At 35.7% G+C, this 18417-nt stretch overlaps 1 protein-coding gene across 2 annotated transcripts in view; it reads left to right on the top strand.

The window, feature by feature from the left end:
• The window catches only part of SCP2 (sterol carrier protein 2), a 148679-nt gene that overhangs the window by 42318 nt on the left and 87944 nt on the right, over positions 1-18417 (top strand). For both annotated transcript variants that reach the window (XM_036866648.1, XM_036866655.1), the window contains 4 exons: positions 5306-5369; positions 10115-10201; positions 11367-11517; positions 12608-12755. In XM_036866648.1, the coding sequence (XP_036722543.1) occupies positions 5306-5369; positions 10115-10201; positions 11367-11517; positions 12608-12755 (450 nt within the window). The remainder of the gene's footprint in view (positions 1-5305; positions 5370-10114; positions 10202-11366; positions 11518-12607; positions 12756-18417) is intronic.

The following is an 18417-nucleotide window of genomic DNA, read 5'->3' on the forward strand; positions in this document are numbered from 1 at the left end:
TCGATGGAGAAATCAAAAGCTTTACAGACAAGCAAAAGCTAAGAGAATTCAGCACCACCAAACCAGGTCTACAACAAATGCTAAAGGAACTTCTCTAAGTGGGAAACACAAGAGAAGAAAAGGACCTACAAAAACAAACCCAAAACAATTAAGAAAATGGTAATAGGAACTTACATAATGATAATTACTTTAAATGTGAATGGATTAAATGCTCCAACCAAAAGACACAGGCTCACTGAATGGATACAAAAACAAGACCCATATATATGCTGTCTACAAGAGACCCACTTCGGACCTAGGGACACATACTGACTGAAAGTGAAGGGATGGAAAAAGATATTCCATGCAAATGGAAATCAAGAGAAAGCTGGAGTAGCAATACTCATATCAGAATAGACTTTAACATGAAGAATGTTACAAGAGACAAGGAAGGACACTACATAACGATCAAGGGATCAATCCAAGAAGAAGATATAACACTTATAAATATATATGCACCCAACATAGGAGCACCTCAATACATAAGGCAAATGCTAACAGCTATAAAAGAGGAAACTGACAGTAACACAGTAATAGTGGGGGACTTTAACACCTCACTTATGACAGTGGACAGATCATCCAGACAGAAAATTAATAAGGAAACACAAGCTTTAAATGACACAATAGACCAGATAGATTTAATTGATATTTATAGGACATTCTATCCAAAAACATTGGATTACATTTTCTTCTCAAGTGCACACGGAACATTCCCCAGGATAGATCATATCTTGGGTCACAAATCAAGCCTTGGTAAATTTAAGAAAATTGAAATCATATCAAGCATCTTTTCCGACCACAGTGCTAGGAGACTAGAAATAAATTACAGGGAAAAAAAATATAAGAAACACAAACACATGGAGGCTAAACAATACGTTACTAAATAACCAAGAGATGACTGAAGAAATCAAAGAGGAAATCAAAAAATACCTAGAGACAAATGACAATGAAAACACGACGATCCAAAACCTATGAGATGCAGCAAAAGCAGTTCTAGGAGGAAAGTTTATAGCAATACAATCCTACCTCAAGAAACAAGAAAAATCTCGAAGAAATAATCTAATCTTACACCTCAAGGAACTAGAGGAAGAAGAACAAACAAAACCCAAAGTTAGCAGAAGGAAAGATATCATAAAGATCAGAGCAGAAATAAATGAAATGGAAACAAAGAAAACAATAGCAAAGATCAATAAAACTAAAAGCTGGTTCCTTGAGAAGGTAAACAAAATTCATAAACCTTTAGCCAGACTCATCAAGAAAAAGAGGGAGAGGACTCAAATCAATAAAATTAGAAATGAAAAAGGAGAAGTTACAACTGACACTGCAGAAATACAAAGCATTATAAGAGACTACTACAAGCAGCTCTAGGCCAATAAAATGGACCACCTGGAAGAAATGGACAAATTCTTAGAAAGGTATAACCTTCCAAGACTGAACCAGGAAAAAACAGAAAATATGAACAGACCAAACACAAGTAATGAATTTGAAACTGTGGTTAAAAACCTTTCAACAAACAAAAGTCCAGGACCAGATGGCTTCACAGGTGAATTCTATCAAACATTTAGAGAAGAGCTAACAACCATCCTTCTCAAACTCTTCCAAAAAATTGCAGAGGAAGGAACACTCCTAAACTCATTCTATGAGGCTACCAATACCCTGATACCAAAACTAGACAAAGATACTACAAAAAAAGAAAATTACAGACCAATATCACTGATGAATATAGATCTAAAAATCCTCAACAAAATACTAGCAAACAGAATCCAACAACACATTAAAAGGATCCTACACCATGACCAAGTGGGATTTATCCCAGGGATCCAAGGATTCTTCAATATATGCAAATCAATCAATGTGATACAACATATTAACAAATTGAAGAATAAAAAGCATATGATCATCTCAATAGATGCAGAAAGCTTTTGACAAAATTCAACACCCATTTATGATAAAAACTCTCCAGAAAGGGGGCATAGAGGGAACCTTCCTCAACATAATAAGGGGCATATACAACAGACCCACAGCAAACATCATTCTCAATGGTGAAAAACTGAAAGCATTTCTTCTAAGATCAGGAACAAAACAAGGATGTCCACTCTTGCCACTACTATTCAACATAGTTTTGGAAGTCCTAGCCATGGCAGTCAAAGAAGAAAAAGAAATAAAAGGTATACAAATTGGAAAAGAAGAAGTAAAACTGTCACTGTTTGCAGATGATATGATACTGCACATAGATAATCCTAAATATGCCACCAGAAAACTACTAGAGCTAATCAATGAATTTGGTAAAGTTGCAAGATACAATAATTAATGCACAGAAATCTCTTGCATTCCTATACACTAACAACGAAAGATCAGAAAGAGAAGTTAAGGAAACAATCCCATTCACCATTGCAACAAAAAGAATAAAATACCTAGGAATAAACATACCTAAGGAGGTAAAAGACCTGTACTCAGGAAACTATAAGACACTGATGAAAGAAATTAAAGATGACACAAACAGATGGAGAGATATACCATGTTCTTGGATTGGAAGAATCAATATTGTGAAAATGACTATACTACCCAAAGCAATCTACAGATTCAATGCAATCCCTATCAAATTACCAATGGCATTTTTTACAGAACTGGAACAAAAAATCTTAAAATTTGTATGGAGACACAAAAGACCCCGAATAGCCAAAGCAAACTTGAGGGAAAAATACAGAGCTGGAAGAATCAGACTCCCTGACTTCAGACTATACTACAAAGCTACTGTAATCAAGACAATATGGTACTGGCACAAAAACAGAAATATAGATCAATGGAACAGGATAGAAAGCCCAGAGATAACCCATGCACCTATGGTCAACTAATCTATGACAAAGGAGGCAAGGATATACAATGGAGAAAAGACAGTCTCTTCAATAAGTGGTCCTGGGAAAACTGGAGCGCTACATGTAAAAGAATGTATTTAGAACACTCCCTAACACCATGCTCAAAATTAACTCAAAATGGATTAAAGACCTAAATGTAAAACCGGACACTATAAAACTCTTAGAGGAAAACATAGGAAGAACACTCTTTTTTTTTTTTTTTTTTTTTTTAGGAAGAACACTCTTTGACATAAATCACAGCAAGATCTTTTTTGACCCACCTCATAGAGTAATGGAAATAAAGACAAAAATAAACAAATGGGACCTAATGAAACTTAAAAGCTTTTGCACAGCAAAGGAAACTATAAACAGGACAAAAAGACAACCCTCAGAATGGGAGAAAATATTTGCAAATGAATCAATGAACAAAGGATTAATCTCCAAAATATATAAACAGCTCATGCAGCTCAATATTTAAAAAAAAAAACCCAATTGAAAAATGGGCAGAAGACCTAAATAGACATTTCTCCAGAGAAGACATACAGATGGCCAAGAGGCACATGAAAAGCTGCTCAGCATCACTAATTATTAGAGAAATGCAAATCAGTGCTACAATGAGGTATCACCTCACACGCATTAGAATGGACATCATCAGAAAATCTACAAGCAACAAATGCTGGAGAGGGTGTGGAGAACAGGGAACCCTCTTGCTCTGTTGGTGAGAATGTAAATTGATACAGCCACTATGGAGAACAGTATGGAGTTTCCTTAAAAAACTAACAATAGAATTACCATATGACCCAGCAATCCCACTACTGCCATATACCCAGAGAAAACCATAATTCAAAAAGACACATGCACCCCAATGCTCACTGCAGCATTATTTACAATCACCAGATCATGGAAGCAACCTAAATGCTCATCGACAGATGAATGGATAAAGAAGATGTGGTACATATATACCATGGAATATTACTCAGCCATAAAAAGGAACGAAAGTGGATCATTTGTAGAGACGTGGATGGACCTAGCGACTGTCATACAGAGTGAAGTAAGTCAGAGAAAAACAAATATCGTATATTAATGCATATATGTGAAATCTAGAAAAATGGTACAGATGAACCAGTTTTCAAGGCAGAAATAGAGACACAGATGTAAAGAACAAATGTATGGACACCATGGGGGGAAAGTGGGGGACGGGGGTGGTGCTGGGATGAATTGGGAGTTTGGGATTGACATGTATGCACCAATATGTATAAAATAGATAACTAATAAGAACCTACTGTATAAAAAAAATAAAATAAAATTGAAAAAAAAGATAATAATTTGATGTGGCTTGTTCTTACTGGACCCGTACTGACTGCCTTTGGATCAGTCACTACTCTCATTGGTATGAGATTGCTAGTGTGGTTTCTACCTTTTTCCATTTTTATTAGAATTGAGAGAAGATTTGTTCAATTATATGTATGTCATTTCTGCTCTGAAGATCACCCTCCTTGACAGAAAAATAGAGATAAAACAGAAATGGGGACTCTCCACTTCACTGTGCTGTGTATTAACTTAATATTATCAGCTCCGATCAGTGCACTTTTTCATTCCTTGGTCTTTCTAGTTCCAAAGGAGGATTCAAAACCTATTTTATTCTGTTTCATCTTCTTAAAAATAGTAAACGAGTTTTTTGCAAATTTTACTTCATTAACGCGCTTGCTTTTATTTTCTGACACTACTCTTTAAACTTTCTGTTAAAGAATTAAAAAAGTATACACTTCTCTTTTTTTTTTTTTTAAATTAATAGCTACTCTATTTATTTATTTATTTATTTTTAGCTGTGTTGGGTCTTCATTTCGTGCGAGGGCTTTCTCTAGTTGCGGCAAGCGGGGGCCACTCTTCATCGTGGTGTGGGGGCCACTCTTCATCGCGGTGCGCGGGCCTCTTACACTTTTCTTGTTAGATTGTAACTCTTCTGAAGACCCTTCTGCCTTATCATAAGGAAAAAGAAGTTCAGGCCCTAGAAGGTGTGAATTGTAAAATTCACTTAATCCAGGGATGTTGGGATGTTTTGGCAGACTCCTTGAAGTATTGCTGGCAGTGCTTTCCTGCCTTATAACCACAGTGGTCCTAGGCTATATTTTCTGGGTTTTGAAAGTAGACCCTAGTTGTACTAGGTAGAATAGGCCAGTTTGAACTATTTTCATATCATACGCTTATTTGTTGATTCAATTCATTAAATGCACCCAAGTTTAATTATAAAGAAATGTTTATGTGAGGGATCAGTGTTGAAGTTTCCAGTACTGGTATGTATGCATGGGAAAATGTGGAAATATTAGGAGGATACTGAGTATCATTGCAACATTTGTTAACAAGCAACAGGAAAGCATTAACCCACTAATAGAAGTTTGCTTTCTCTACAGGAACAAAACTTGAACACTTTGCAAAAATTGGATGGAAAAATCATAAACATTCAGTTAATAACCCGTAAGTATTTCAGAGATATGAAATAGTGAGAATCTGGGTTATCCTGCTATGTAATATGCAACTTTATACTTGAAAAGCAAATGTAAGACCTCAAAGATGTTAACTAGAATGGTTTTTTTCTTATGAAAGGCTTGTGCCCACGTAAACTTTTGACTACTTTTCAGTTTAGGTTTTGGTCTATTTATGTTTAAAATGCCATTTAAGCTTAGTTGCTCTTTTAAGAAAGAATGTGAACGGCTTGCGTTAAAAGATGTAGTTGGTCATAGGTTCTAACTCTAGTAAATGAAATTTATTATAATAATTTTAATTGGAAATAACCAGGCCCCATTTTAAACCATTTTTTAAAACTTTTCTTAGTTTGTTTTGATCAATTAAAATGTTTGTAAAACACGTATTAGTGGTTGTTTTAATTATTTTATATTAAATTATTTGCATTTTAATTATGTTAGTGTCATTAACTCTTACTCTGATAGAATAATATGGTTATTTATATCCTAAAAAATAATATGGTTATTTATATCCTAAAGAATTTTGCATGATGTAAAATTACATCATGTGTATTACTGGAATTAATCTTTGAATCCCTAGTGCCTAGTGCAATGCATGGCTCATAGCATGTACTTAATGGTTGCTGAATAAAATTGGTTCACTGGGAATTGAATTAGTGCCACACAACTAGAATCTCTGCAAAAGCAAACCACTAGGCAATAAAAGAATAGTAGCTAACTTTATTAAATGCCAACTCTATGTCACTGTGCTAGGTACTTTTATGTACATTTTCATTTAATCCTCTCAAGGACCCTATAAGGTAGTTATTTTTATTCTTATTTTATAGATGATGAAAATGAGGCTTACAGAAATTAGGCAGCTTGCTCAGGATCATTCTAAATAGTGGTAAAATAATGTTTATATTTTTCCTTCTACTAGATTATAAACTCCTTGAGGACAAGAGCCATCTCTTATCTTTATGTTCTTAATGCTTAGCACAGAATCTGGAACATACTTGGTGCTCAGTAAATTGTTTCTGAACTATTAAACAAATTTTGCCATGTTTAATAAACATAAAACATGATAAGGGACATTTTATACCACAAGTGGGTCATTACCACATATTTTAATACTTCATGCTACTACTTGTTCTCCTCATTCTTCTGATTCTGAATTGATGTTTGAATTCAGGATATACCTAATTAACAAATAATATCTACTCCCATGCCCTAAATTTAATGGTATTCTGTGAAAGATCTAAGGGTATTGTGGAAGCTTTGGTTAATTCCCTTGCTTATATAATAAAATAGAAATTCCTTCATATGAGATAACAAACCTGTTATAATTTGGCCTCACTCTACTTTGCTGGTCTTATCTCCTACCACTTCCCTGGTTATTCTCAATCTCATCTCTCACAAGATCACTTGGTATTTCTTAAGTGTATTATACTGTGCTTGTTTCTGTGGTTTTAGTTATGCTGTTAACTCTCCCTGGAATATCCTTCTGCCTTTCTTTTGTTTGGCAAGTGTCTACTTACTCATCAAGTCCCAACGCAAATATCATTGCTTCTCTTAGTACCTTCTTAAATGGGCATAATTATTTTTTCTCATGAGCTTCATTGTACTGTCTGTATATGTCTGTTATAACATATCACACTGTATCATACTTATTTATAAATCTTTCTCCTCTGATGATGATGATCCTTGAGCAGAGATTATGTCTCATCTTTATATCTTCAGTACCTAGTAGGGTATTGGAACATAGTATATGCTCAATAAAACTTTGCTGTTACTGAATAGTAGTTAGGATAAGCAGTCTTAAGCCCATAAATATGGTCTAGAGCTGATTTCTTTGTCCTTAGAACTTGGAGAACCATTAAAAATCCTTGTGATTTCCTGAAACTAGTAAGGAACTGTACCAACATATTGAGGAGTTGACAGTAATGCAGTTTCCTGGCTTTGAGGCTCCAAAGAGCAGCTCTTGACCTTCCCCAGAGAAGCAAAGCTTCCAAGTCTTTCTTTTACTTAACTCCCTGCCCAACCAGGTACTCATTTATCCACTCATTACAACATTCTTCTAAAGGATTTTCATTCACTCAGCTATTATATATTCAGTAACCTACTATGTGCAAGACGCTGGTAAAGCTGCTAGTGATATAGCAGTGAACAAGATGGATTAGTTCCTTGTCCTCATGGATCTTCTGCTATGTATTATAAGTTCTCAATTATGTTGAATAGGCAAATGTTATTTCTGAATGTCAGCTTCATCATTTAAAACTCACTGAAACAGCCAAGAATAGCCTTCTAAGTTTGGCTCAGAAATTTCAGATGCTAACTTCTTACACTAGGTTTTGCTTGACTAGTGAAGAAAGATAATTCTGTGTTTGCTGACCAGTCATTAGAGATAACCTGTTACATATTTCTAAGAAGGTTGAGTTAAGAACCTTCTCAAGTGCTTCCTCACAGATTATAAGAATACCTAAAGGCAGTGAGAATCTGTGATCAATAGTATAAGATTAGGGATAGCTTCTGCCACTTTAGCCTTCAGACCTGTGTCTATAACTCTCCCTCCTTACTATCTCTTGAATTCATTACTTCTTTCCATCTTTTTTTTTTTTAATTTTATTTTTTGGCTGTGCCGCGTGGCATGTGGAATCTTAGTTCCCTGACCAGGGATCGAACCCGCACCCCCTGCATTGGAAGCACGGAGTCTTAACCACTGGACCTCCAGAGAAGTCCCGCTTCTCTCCATCTTTTACTTCCAATTCCCTATTTTAGGCCCTTATCATTTCTTGCCTTAATTATTGCCCCAATCTCTTAGTTGGTTTACTTGCTTTTGGTAATGCCTTTTTACTGTCCCTTTTCCATACCACAGCTTTCTTGCTGAAATACAAATCTGGTCATGTCACTCCCAGCTTAATATCCTTTAGTAGTGTCTCATTGTTTTCAGTATAATGTAAACACCATATATTGGCCTTTCATGATCTGATCCTTGTTCATGTCTCCTGCCCCCTCTTCTTCATCTTGCCTCCATATTCCTTCCCAAATGTCACGCTCTAGCTTCAATAAACTATTTCACCTCAAGAGGCTTTGCATGTGCTGACCCTTGTGCCAGGAATTCTCTATCTCCTATTTCCTCTTATTTGCCTAACCTCAGAGAGGAAGCCCCCTTTAGTATCTGGGTTTGATGTGTATCCTGTTGGTCCTATGGCACCCTGTATAACATTTCTATCATGGCATTTATCATACTAGAATGGTGTATTTATTGCCATGGATTCAGACTGAGTTCCTTGAGGGTAGGGACTGTGTCCATGTCCCCACTGTCTAGTACAGGATCTGGCTTAAATAAAGCATATTTTTGAAAGTTGGTGATGGTCAAAGTTAACTTTAGAAGCAAAGGTGCAGACGGTAGTATGCAGATCTAAGTTACATGGGCTTGATTTCTAAACACTGGAATTGCTTAATTTCCATACCAGTTGAAGTTTGCTTTTAGAAACTCCCTTATTGTATCTATTTGTGCTGCTGTCTTTCCAGAGCAATTTCTGAAACAATCTGATTATATTGTTAGAGGCACCAAAGGGGATGAAAATAAGTTTCTTCTTGGCAGTGATGAGAAAGGAAATGTTTTGAAGAGTGCAGATATTTTATTATAGGTTTTATAAAAACCTATAGGTATTATAGGTACATTTATTTAAGAACGCCATTAGCCTTCATTAAATGTAGTTGTATAATATTATCACCACACAAGTTGACTGAATTGCAAGTCATTTAATTTTGCTTTTAAGGGACTAATATTTTTGTAATTCTCCAGGAAAAAAAAAACGTATTTTATTTTAACCTCCAACTGGTTTGACACCAACTGGGTGTACTGCAATTTAATTCTGGTGCCTGCCACACAGAGTTAATGCAGACTCTATGAATTAAGACTTCACAAGACTGCCCTCACTTTAGATGCCAGTTGAAGTAGGATCCCCAGGCCACCTGCACTCTGACCAACTGACTATAAATTTAGGGGTTCCCATGATCCTCTCATGTTTGATAATTCACTAGAATGACTCACAGAACTCAGGAAACTACTGTACTTACTGAGGAACAGCCAAATGAAGAGGCACGTAGGATAATGACTGGGAAGGTTCCTAGTGCAGAGCTTTCATGCCCTCTTCCCATGGAGTTCAGGGCACATCACCCTCCTGGTATGTGAAGGTACTTGGCAACCAGGTGGCTTCACCAAGCTTCAGTTTCTAGAGTTCTTATTGGGGCTTCATTATGCAGGCATATTCAGTTAAATCATTGGCCACTCGATCTCTAGGCCCCCCTCTTCTCCCTAGGGGTCAAACTGGTTCAAAAGTCCCAATCTTGTATTTGCATGGTTGATCTTTCTGGTGACCAGACCCCTGGCTCATCCCTCCCTTATCCCCCAGCTAACAAGGGGACCACCACAAGTCACCTAATTAGCATAACAAAGACACTTCTATTATTCAGGAAATTCCAAGGGTTTTAGAATCTCCATGCCAGGAACCCAGGACAAAAATTAGACAAAAGTTTTTTTATACAACATGATATTTTGGAGTTAGGAATTAAAAAAATTCAATTCAAATGACTTATTTATTGTAGATTGAAATGGTTTATGAAAGCCTATCTTTTGTTTGTGGAAAGAGTATTTACATGTTATTCTCTCTTTAACTTCTGGACCAGAACATCTTCAACAAAAATTGTGATTGCTACCTCACATTCTGTAACTACTTATTTTATATTTAGGTATTCCCAGTTCCAAAAGGAGTACAGTTTAGATGAAGTGATGGCATCTCCAAAAATTTTTGATTTTTTGACTATCTTACAATGTTGGTAAGAAAAACACATTTTAATATTTAATAGAAGTACTGTGCCTTCTCCCCGCCACCCACCCCCTCTATCCCTTGGGTAGACTGTAGGCTCTGTATCTGGGTGTATCTGTATATGTATCTGCTTTTATAGAACTCCTACCAAGTATAGTCCTTACCCTGGAGTGAGCACCCTTGCTTCCTATTCCTGTCTAGACACAGATTGTCTTTTCTCTTGGAAAATTATATATTTTACTTCCTTTTCTCATGACTTCCACCTACCCTGTTTTAATAGTATTTATTCATTTAAATGTGGCTTGGGAGGCCAGTGGAGTCCAAAGGTTTTTCCCTTGACCATTTTGTTTTTTCTGCTGTATATTTCTACTGTAGGAAATTTTACTCAATCATAGTAACTATGAGTAAAGGTAAAACAAGAAAAAAAATCAAAGCTCTAATAATGATAGTAGCTCTGTCTTGAAAATTGCTTGACAATATCTGTCTCCTGGAAGACTGAGTTAGTATTGCATAGCTCCTACCTGTGCCTAACTCTCACCTGGATGTGTCCTGGAGTTACTGTCTGGGATGCAAGTGAACAAGTGACGTCCATTTTTATCTGTTGCAGTATGAGTGTCTGCCCATTTTTAAAGTACAGCTCAACTCACAGAAGGCTTCTTGTGTCTGCTGCCTTCCTTCACAGCTGCTCTAAGGAAAAGGTCTATTTTGAGGAGATCTCAAGAGTCTTAACCAAACCATGGGCTTTCTGGTATCTCCTATTCCATCCTTTCCCAGTTTCCAAAAGGATTCCAAGACCGATTATTTGGGAGATAGCAAAGTTGGAGCTAGTTAGGCCTATACTAGAATCTTTATTAGCTCAGGAATACCCTTGTGGACTCCTCAGAAGTCACCAGAAGATACCTTATGTATCTGCAGAGGCAAATCTGGGATTCTTTGCAATAAGAACTTTTTGGGAGAGACCCTTAGAGATCAAGCAGTGACTGATAGCATTTAAATTCTTGATAGAAGTTCAGTCTTCAGGTGCGAAGCATGTATAATTTTTAACTGCAGATATTACAAAGACAGTCCGATGACCAGCAAGCATACCCTTCCTTTCCACACTGAAAGAACTCCTAGACCGAAATTCTAGGATCGAGGTGAACCAGGTGTAAATAACTATTTTCACCTCCTCTTAGTCCCACTTCAGATGGTGCTGCAGCGGCAATTTTGGCTAGTGAAGCATTTGTACAGAAGCACGGCCTGAAATCCAAAGCTGTGGAAATTTTGGCTCAAGAGATGGTGACTGATATGCCAAGCTCGTTTGAAGAAAAAAGTGTTATTAAAATGGTGTGTCTGAGATTCTGTTTTATTAATCAGTCAAGGGATTTCTTTTTCAAAATTTCAAGGTGACATCATGTCATCAGCTCTGAACGTTATTTACTTGAAAAAAATTGGTCTAGAAAATTTAATATAACCTATCCTTAAGAATCTGTTAAGGGAAAATAACTGATAAGAACATATGCATGCACTTTTAACTAACTAGTGTGCTATTTTAAAAAATTTTGAGTTGACTAGATATGCCCAGAACTCCAGTCTTACAGAGTTAAGGGAAAAACAAAGATATTTTCAGGAACTTTTTTGCACTTTAAAAATCACTGATTGAAGATTGAGTACAAAATGGAGGAAGTAAAAAAGATGAGAGTTCTGACCTAGAGTTAGTTGAATATTTGAAGATACATACATATATACACATATAAAAATGTGCATTATGTACACACACATATATAAGTAAGCATATGGTTTACGTTAGAGTTTACAAAATGATTTTACAACAATGCTTTGAATTTTAAAGTGTTTCTGTAACTTGCCCAAGATCACACAAGCTAGGGTATGGCAGAGGTGAAACTTATACTCAGGTTTTCTGATTGTAGTACATTTTCCATCACATCACAATTTTATTCCTTGGAAAAGAGGTGAGTTTGCATGTTATTATCTGAGACCAAAGGGGTGTTAATAGCATGAATATTGGAAAAATGGTTTGAATCCTATATGATCTTAGAAATATTGCATGATTGCATATAGAAATTCACCCATATTTTTCAGTGTATCTGAATCATAATGATCTCTTGATAAATCTCTTCATCCTATCTACCACAACTATATATTGTGGTTTGATAGAGTTTTTGTAACTTAGCACAGGATATGGCATGAGGAATTGTACGTCCTTTTTATAGTACAAAATGTAATGTGTATGTTCATTCTCCCACCTGGATATTCTTTTATTTGGACTTTCTGTGTAATACAGAATTAACTGAGATTTCAATATTTATGGTCAGTTTTCAACTGTTAAGGTTATACATATTAATCTCTTATAAGCCTTATATAAAAGTCCTAGTTTTGATGCCCTTAATTTATTTATATATGGTTTTGGTTTTAGGTTGGCTTTGATATGAGTAAAGAAGCTGCCAGAAAGTGCTATGAGAAATCTGGCTTGAGACCAAGTGATATTGATGTAATAGAACTTCATGATTGCTTTTCCACCAATGAACTTCTTACTTATGAGGCACTGGGACTCTGTCCAGAAGGTAATATCTTTGATGAGATGCAGATTAATTTACTACATGTCACTGAGAACATTTCACTTTCATCATTAAACAATTCACTAATTGCCTTTCCCTCCATGTTGGCTCTGCCACACTGTGCAAAGTGAATGTAAGCTATCTTGATCTTGGACTTTTAGAACATGTAGTCTTGGACAGTACCAAATGAGATGACAGAGTATACAAATAATTTGTTTTATGTAAATCAGGGGTACTTGTAATGCACTGTTAAGTAAAAAAAAAAAAAAAAAAAAAAAAGGATTAAAAAAAATCACATATGTAATTCCAGCTATTTCAAACTGTGTTTGAATAAAGACCTGCAGAAAGGAAAATGGAAAAGCTAGTTGGTGGGATCTGGAGGATTTTTTTTTCTTTTTGTTTTTAAAGTGGTTGTACCATTTTCCATTACTACTAGCAGTGTGTGAGATTTCAGTTGTTTCACATTCTCATCAACACTTGATGTGGTCAGTTTTTAAAATTTCAGCCATTCAAAAGAGTATATAGTGGTGTTTTATTTTAGTTTTAATTTGCATATCCCTCATGACTAGTGATGTTGAGCATCTTTTCTTGTGCTTATTGGTCATTCATATATCTTCTGTGAAGTGTCTGTTCAGATCTTTTGCCCTTTGATTATTGGGTTACTTGTCTTCTTTATTGTGTTGTAAAATTTATATAAATGTATATTGTGGATACAAGTAATTTGTCTGATATATATGGGCTGTGAATGTTTTCTCCCAGTCTGTGGCTTACCTTTTTGTTTTATTAATAGTGTCTTTTGAAGGACAAATTAAAAATTTTTTGATTATCAATTACATATTTTCTTATCAATTATTTTAATGGTTCAGGCTTTTTATATTCCAAGAAACTTGCCTACTGCAAGGTTGTAAAGATTTTCTTCTATTTTTATTCTAGGAGTTCTGTAGTTTTAGATTTTACATTTAAGTGTATGATCTATTTTGAGTCAATTTTTATATTTGGTGTAAGGTAAAGGTTGATATTACTCTTTGTTTCCCCATACACATATTCAGCACCATTTATTGGAAAGACTTTTCTCTCCCCATTGAATTGCCTTGGCACCTTTGTCAAAAATTGCCCATGTATGTGAGGGTCCGTTTTTGGATTCTCTGTTCTATTCCAGTGATCTACATGTCTACCTTTTCACCAATACCAAGTTAGTTTGGCTACTGTGTTTATTCTACTACACTCTACTATACTATATTATATCAGATAGGATAAGTTCTCCAATTTTGTTCGTTTTAAAAATCATTTTGGTTATTTTAGGTCCTTTGCATCTCCATGTACATATTAGAATTAGTTTGTCAATTTCTACAAAATAAAAAGCTTGCTGGAATTTTCATTGGGATTTCATTGAGTCTGTAGATTGATTTAGAGAGAACTGTCATCTTAACAATGTTAAGTCTTCCAATCCATTAGATGTGTATATGTTTCCATTTATTTAGCTCTCCTTTAACTTCTATTAGAATGTTTGTAGTTTTCAGTATAGCTCTTAGGTGTCTTTTGTTAGGTTTATTCCTTGGTATTTTATGGGTTTTGGCATAATTTTTTTTTAACCTTCATTTTCCAATGTTTGCTGATAGTATATAAGAATACAATTGATTTAAAAAAACTTAGAAACTGTAACTTTGCTAAATTCATTTGTTCTAGTAGTTATTTTGCAGATTATGAGTGATTTTTCATATAAATAATCATGCCATTTGCCAATGACAGTTTTATGTCTTCCTTTCTGATCTTTTTTTTATAAATGTGATTCATTCTGGTATTTTCCATTCTATTTTTTTTAAATTTTTACTTATTTATTTATTTATAGCTGTGTTGGGTCTTCGTTTCTGTGCGAGGGCTTTCTCTAGTTGCGGCAAGTGGGGGCCACTCTTAATCGCGGTGCGCGGGCCTCTCACTATTGCGGCCTCTCTTGTTGCGGAGCACAGGCTCCAGACGCGCAGGCTCAGTAATTGTGGCTCACGGGCCTAGTTGCTCTGCGGCATGTGGGATCTTCCCAGACCAGGGCTCGAACCCGTGTCCCCTGCATTGGCAGGCAGATTCTCAACCACTGCGCCACCAGGGAAGCCCTCTGATCTTTTTATTTTTATTTTTTCTTACCTTATTGCAATGACTGTGAGCTCTAGTACCATATTGAATAGAAGAGGTGAAAGTGGGCATCATTACCTTGCTGCTGATCTCAGGGGATGCACTTTAATCTTTTACTATTATGTATAATGTTAGCTATAGGCTTTTTGTTGATACTATTTATCATGTTGAGAAAGTTCCCTACTATTCTTAGCCTGCTGAGGTTTTTTTTGTTGTTGTTGTTGTTGTTTTGTCATCAAGGGGTGTTGAATTTTCAAAAAATTCTTCTGCGTCTATTAAAATGATCATATGGATTTTGTCCTTTATTCTTTTGACATGGTGAATTACATTAATTTTGAATGTTAAACTAATCTTATTATTCTGGGATTAATCCTACCTTTTAATATAGTGTTAGAATCAATTTGCTAGCATTTTGGTAATGAAATTTGTTTATATATTCAAGAAGGATATTTGTCTGTAGTTTTCTTTTTTTCCAAGTTGTTTTATTCCGGTCTCATAAAATAAATTGAGCAGTGGTCACTCATTCTCTATTTTCTGAAATAGTTTGTGTAATATTAGTGTTAGTTCTTCCTTGACTGTTTCATTACCAGTATAATCAAGTAGATTAAAGTTTTCTTTAGGGGAGATGTTTTCAATAAATTAAAATTTCTTGATAGATATAGGCCTGTTTGTAATTTTATTTATTTACTTATTTTTTAACATCTTTGTTGGAGTATAATTGCTTTACAATGGTGTGTTAGTTTCCGCTTTATAAAGAAGTGATTCAGCTATACATATATGTATATCACCATATCTCCTCCCTCTTTCATCTCCCTCCCACCCTCCCTATCCCACCCCTCTAGGTGGTCACAAAACATCGAGCTGATCTCCCTGTGCTATGTGGCTGCTTCCCACTAGCTATCTATTTTACATTTGGTAGTGTATATATGTCCATGCCACTCTCTCACTTCGTCCCAGCTTACACTTCCCCCTCCCTGTGTCCTCAAGTCCATTGTCTACATCTGCATCTTTATTCCTGTCCTGCCCCTAGGTTCTTCAGAACATTTTTTTGTTTTAGATTCCATATATATGTGTTAACATACAGTATTTGTTTTTCTCCTTCTGACTTACTTCATTCTGTACGACAGACCCTGGGTCCATCCACCTCACTACAAATAACTCAATTTCATTTCTTTTTATGGCTGAGTAATATTCCATTGTATATATGTGCCACATCTTCTTTATCCATTCATCTGTCGATGGACACTTAGGTTGCTTCCATGTCCTGGCTATTGTAAATAGAGCTGCAATGAACATTGTGGTACATGACTCTTTTTGAATTATGGTTTTCTTACGGTATATGCCCAGTAGTGGTATTGATGGGTCATATGGTAGTTCTATTTTTATTTTTTAAGGAACGTCCATACTGTTCTCCACAGTGGCTGTATCAATTTACATTCCCACCAACAGTGCAAGAGGGTTCCCTTTTCTCCACATCCTCTCCAGCATTTATTGTTTGTAGATTCTTTGATGATGGCCATTCTGACCGGTGTGAGGTGATACCTCATTGTAGTTTTGATTTGCATTTCTCTAATGATTAGTGATGTTGAGCGTCCTTTCATGTGTTTGTTGGCAATCTGTATATCTTCTTTGGAGAAATGTCTGTTTAGATCTTCTGCCCATTTTTGGATTGGGTTGTTTGTATTTTTGATATTGAGCTGCATGAGCTGTTTATATATTTTGGAGATTAATCCTTTGTCAGTTGCTTCATTTGCAAATATTTTCTCCCATTCTGAGGGTTGTCTTTTCGTCTTGTTTATGGTTTCCTTTGCTGTGCAAAAGCTTTTAAGCTTCATTAGGTCCTGTTTATTTTTGTTTTTATTTCCCTTTCTCTAGGAAGTGGTTCAAAAAGGATCTTGCTGTGATTTGTCATAGAGTGTTCTGCCTATGTTTTCCTCTAAGAGTTTGATAGTATCTGGCCTTACATTTAGGTCTTTAATCCATTTTGAGTTTATTTTTGTGTATGGTGTTAAGGAGTGTTCTAATTTCAGTCTTTTACATGTAGCTGTCCAGTTTTCCCAGCACCACTTATTAAAGAGGCTGTCTTTTCTCCATTGTGTATTCTTGCCTCTTTTATCAAAAATAAGGTGGCCATATGTGCGTGGGTTTATCTCTGGGCTTTCTGTCCTGTTCCATTGTTCTATATTTTCTGTTTTTGTGCCAGTACCATACTGTCTTGATTACTGTGGCTTTGTAGTATAGTCTGTAGTCTAGGAGCCTGATTCCTGCAGCTCCGTTTTTCTTTCTCAAGATTGCTTTGGCTATTCAGGGTCTTTTGTGTTTCCATACAAATTGTGAAACTTTTTGTTTTAGTTCTGTGAAAAATGCCATTGGTAGTTTGATAGGGATTGCATTGAATCTGTAGATTGCTTTGGGTAATATAGTCATTTTCACAATGTTGATTCTTCCAATCCAAGAACATGATATATCTCTCCATCTGTTTGTATCATCTTTAATTTCTTTCATCAGTCTTACAGATTTCTGTATACAGGTCTTTTGTCTCCTTAGGTAGGTTTATTCCTAGGTATTTTATTCTTTTTGTTGCAATGGTAAATGGGAGTGTTTCCTTAATTTCCCTTTCAGATTTTTCATCATTAGTGTATAGGAATGCAAGGGATTTCTGTGCATTAATTTTGTATCCTGCTACTTTACCAAATTCATTGATTAGCTCTAGTAGTTTTCTGGTAACATCTTTAGGATTCTCTATGTCATGTCATCTGCAAACAGTGACAGCTTTACTTCTTTTCTGATTTGAATTCCTGTTATTTCTTTTTCTTCTCTGATTGCTGTGGCTAAAACTTCCAAAACTATGTTGAATAATAGTGGTGAGAGTGCACAACCTTGTCCTGTTCCTGATCTTAGTGGAAATGGTTTCAGTTTTTCACCATTGAGAATGATGTTGGCTGTGGGTTTGTCATATATGGCCTTTATTATGTTGAGGTAAGTTCCCTCTATGCCTACTTTCTGGAGGATTTTAATCATAAATTGGTGTTGAATTTTGCTGAAACCTTTTTCTGCATCTTTTGAGATGATCATGTGGTTTTTCGTTCAGTTTGTTAATATGGTTTTTCACACTGATTGATATGCATGTATTGAAGAATCCTTGCATTCCTGGGATAAACCTCACTTGATCATGGTGTATGATCCCTTTAATGTGCTGTTGGATTCTGTTTGCTAGTATTTTGTTTAGGATTTTTGCATCTATGTTCATCAGTGATATTGGCCTGTGGTTTTCTTTCTTTGTGACATCTTGTCTGGTTTTGGTATCAGGGTGATGGTGGCCTCGTAGAATGAGTTTGGGAGTGTTCCTCCCTCTACTATATTTTGGAAGAATTTGAGAAGTATAGGTGTTAGCTCTTCTCTAAATGTTCAGTAGAATTTGCCTGTGAAGCCATCTGGTCCTGGGCTTTTGTTTGTTGGAAGATTTTTAATCACAGTCTCAAATTCAGTGCTTGTGATTGGTCTGCTTTTATTTTCTATTTGCTCCTGGTTCAGTGTCGGA

Source organism: Balaenoptera musculus, chromosome 1, assembly GCF_009873245.2.
Source record: "Balaenoptera musculus isolate JJ_BM4_2016_0621 chromosome 1, mBalMus1.pri.v3, whole genome shotgun sequence".
NCBI classification, from domain to species: Eukaryota; Metazoa; Chordata; class Mammalia; order Artiodactyla; family Balaenopteridae; genus Balaenoptera; species Balaenoptera musculus.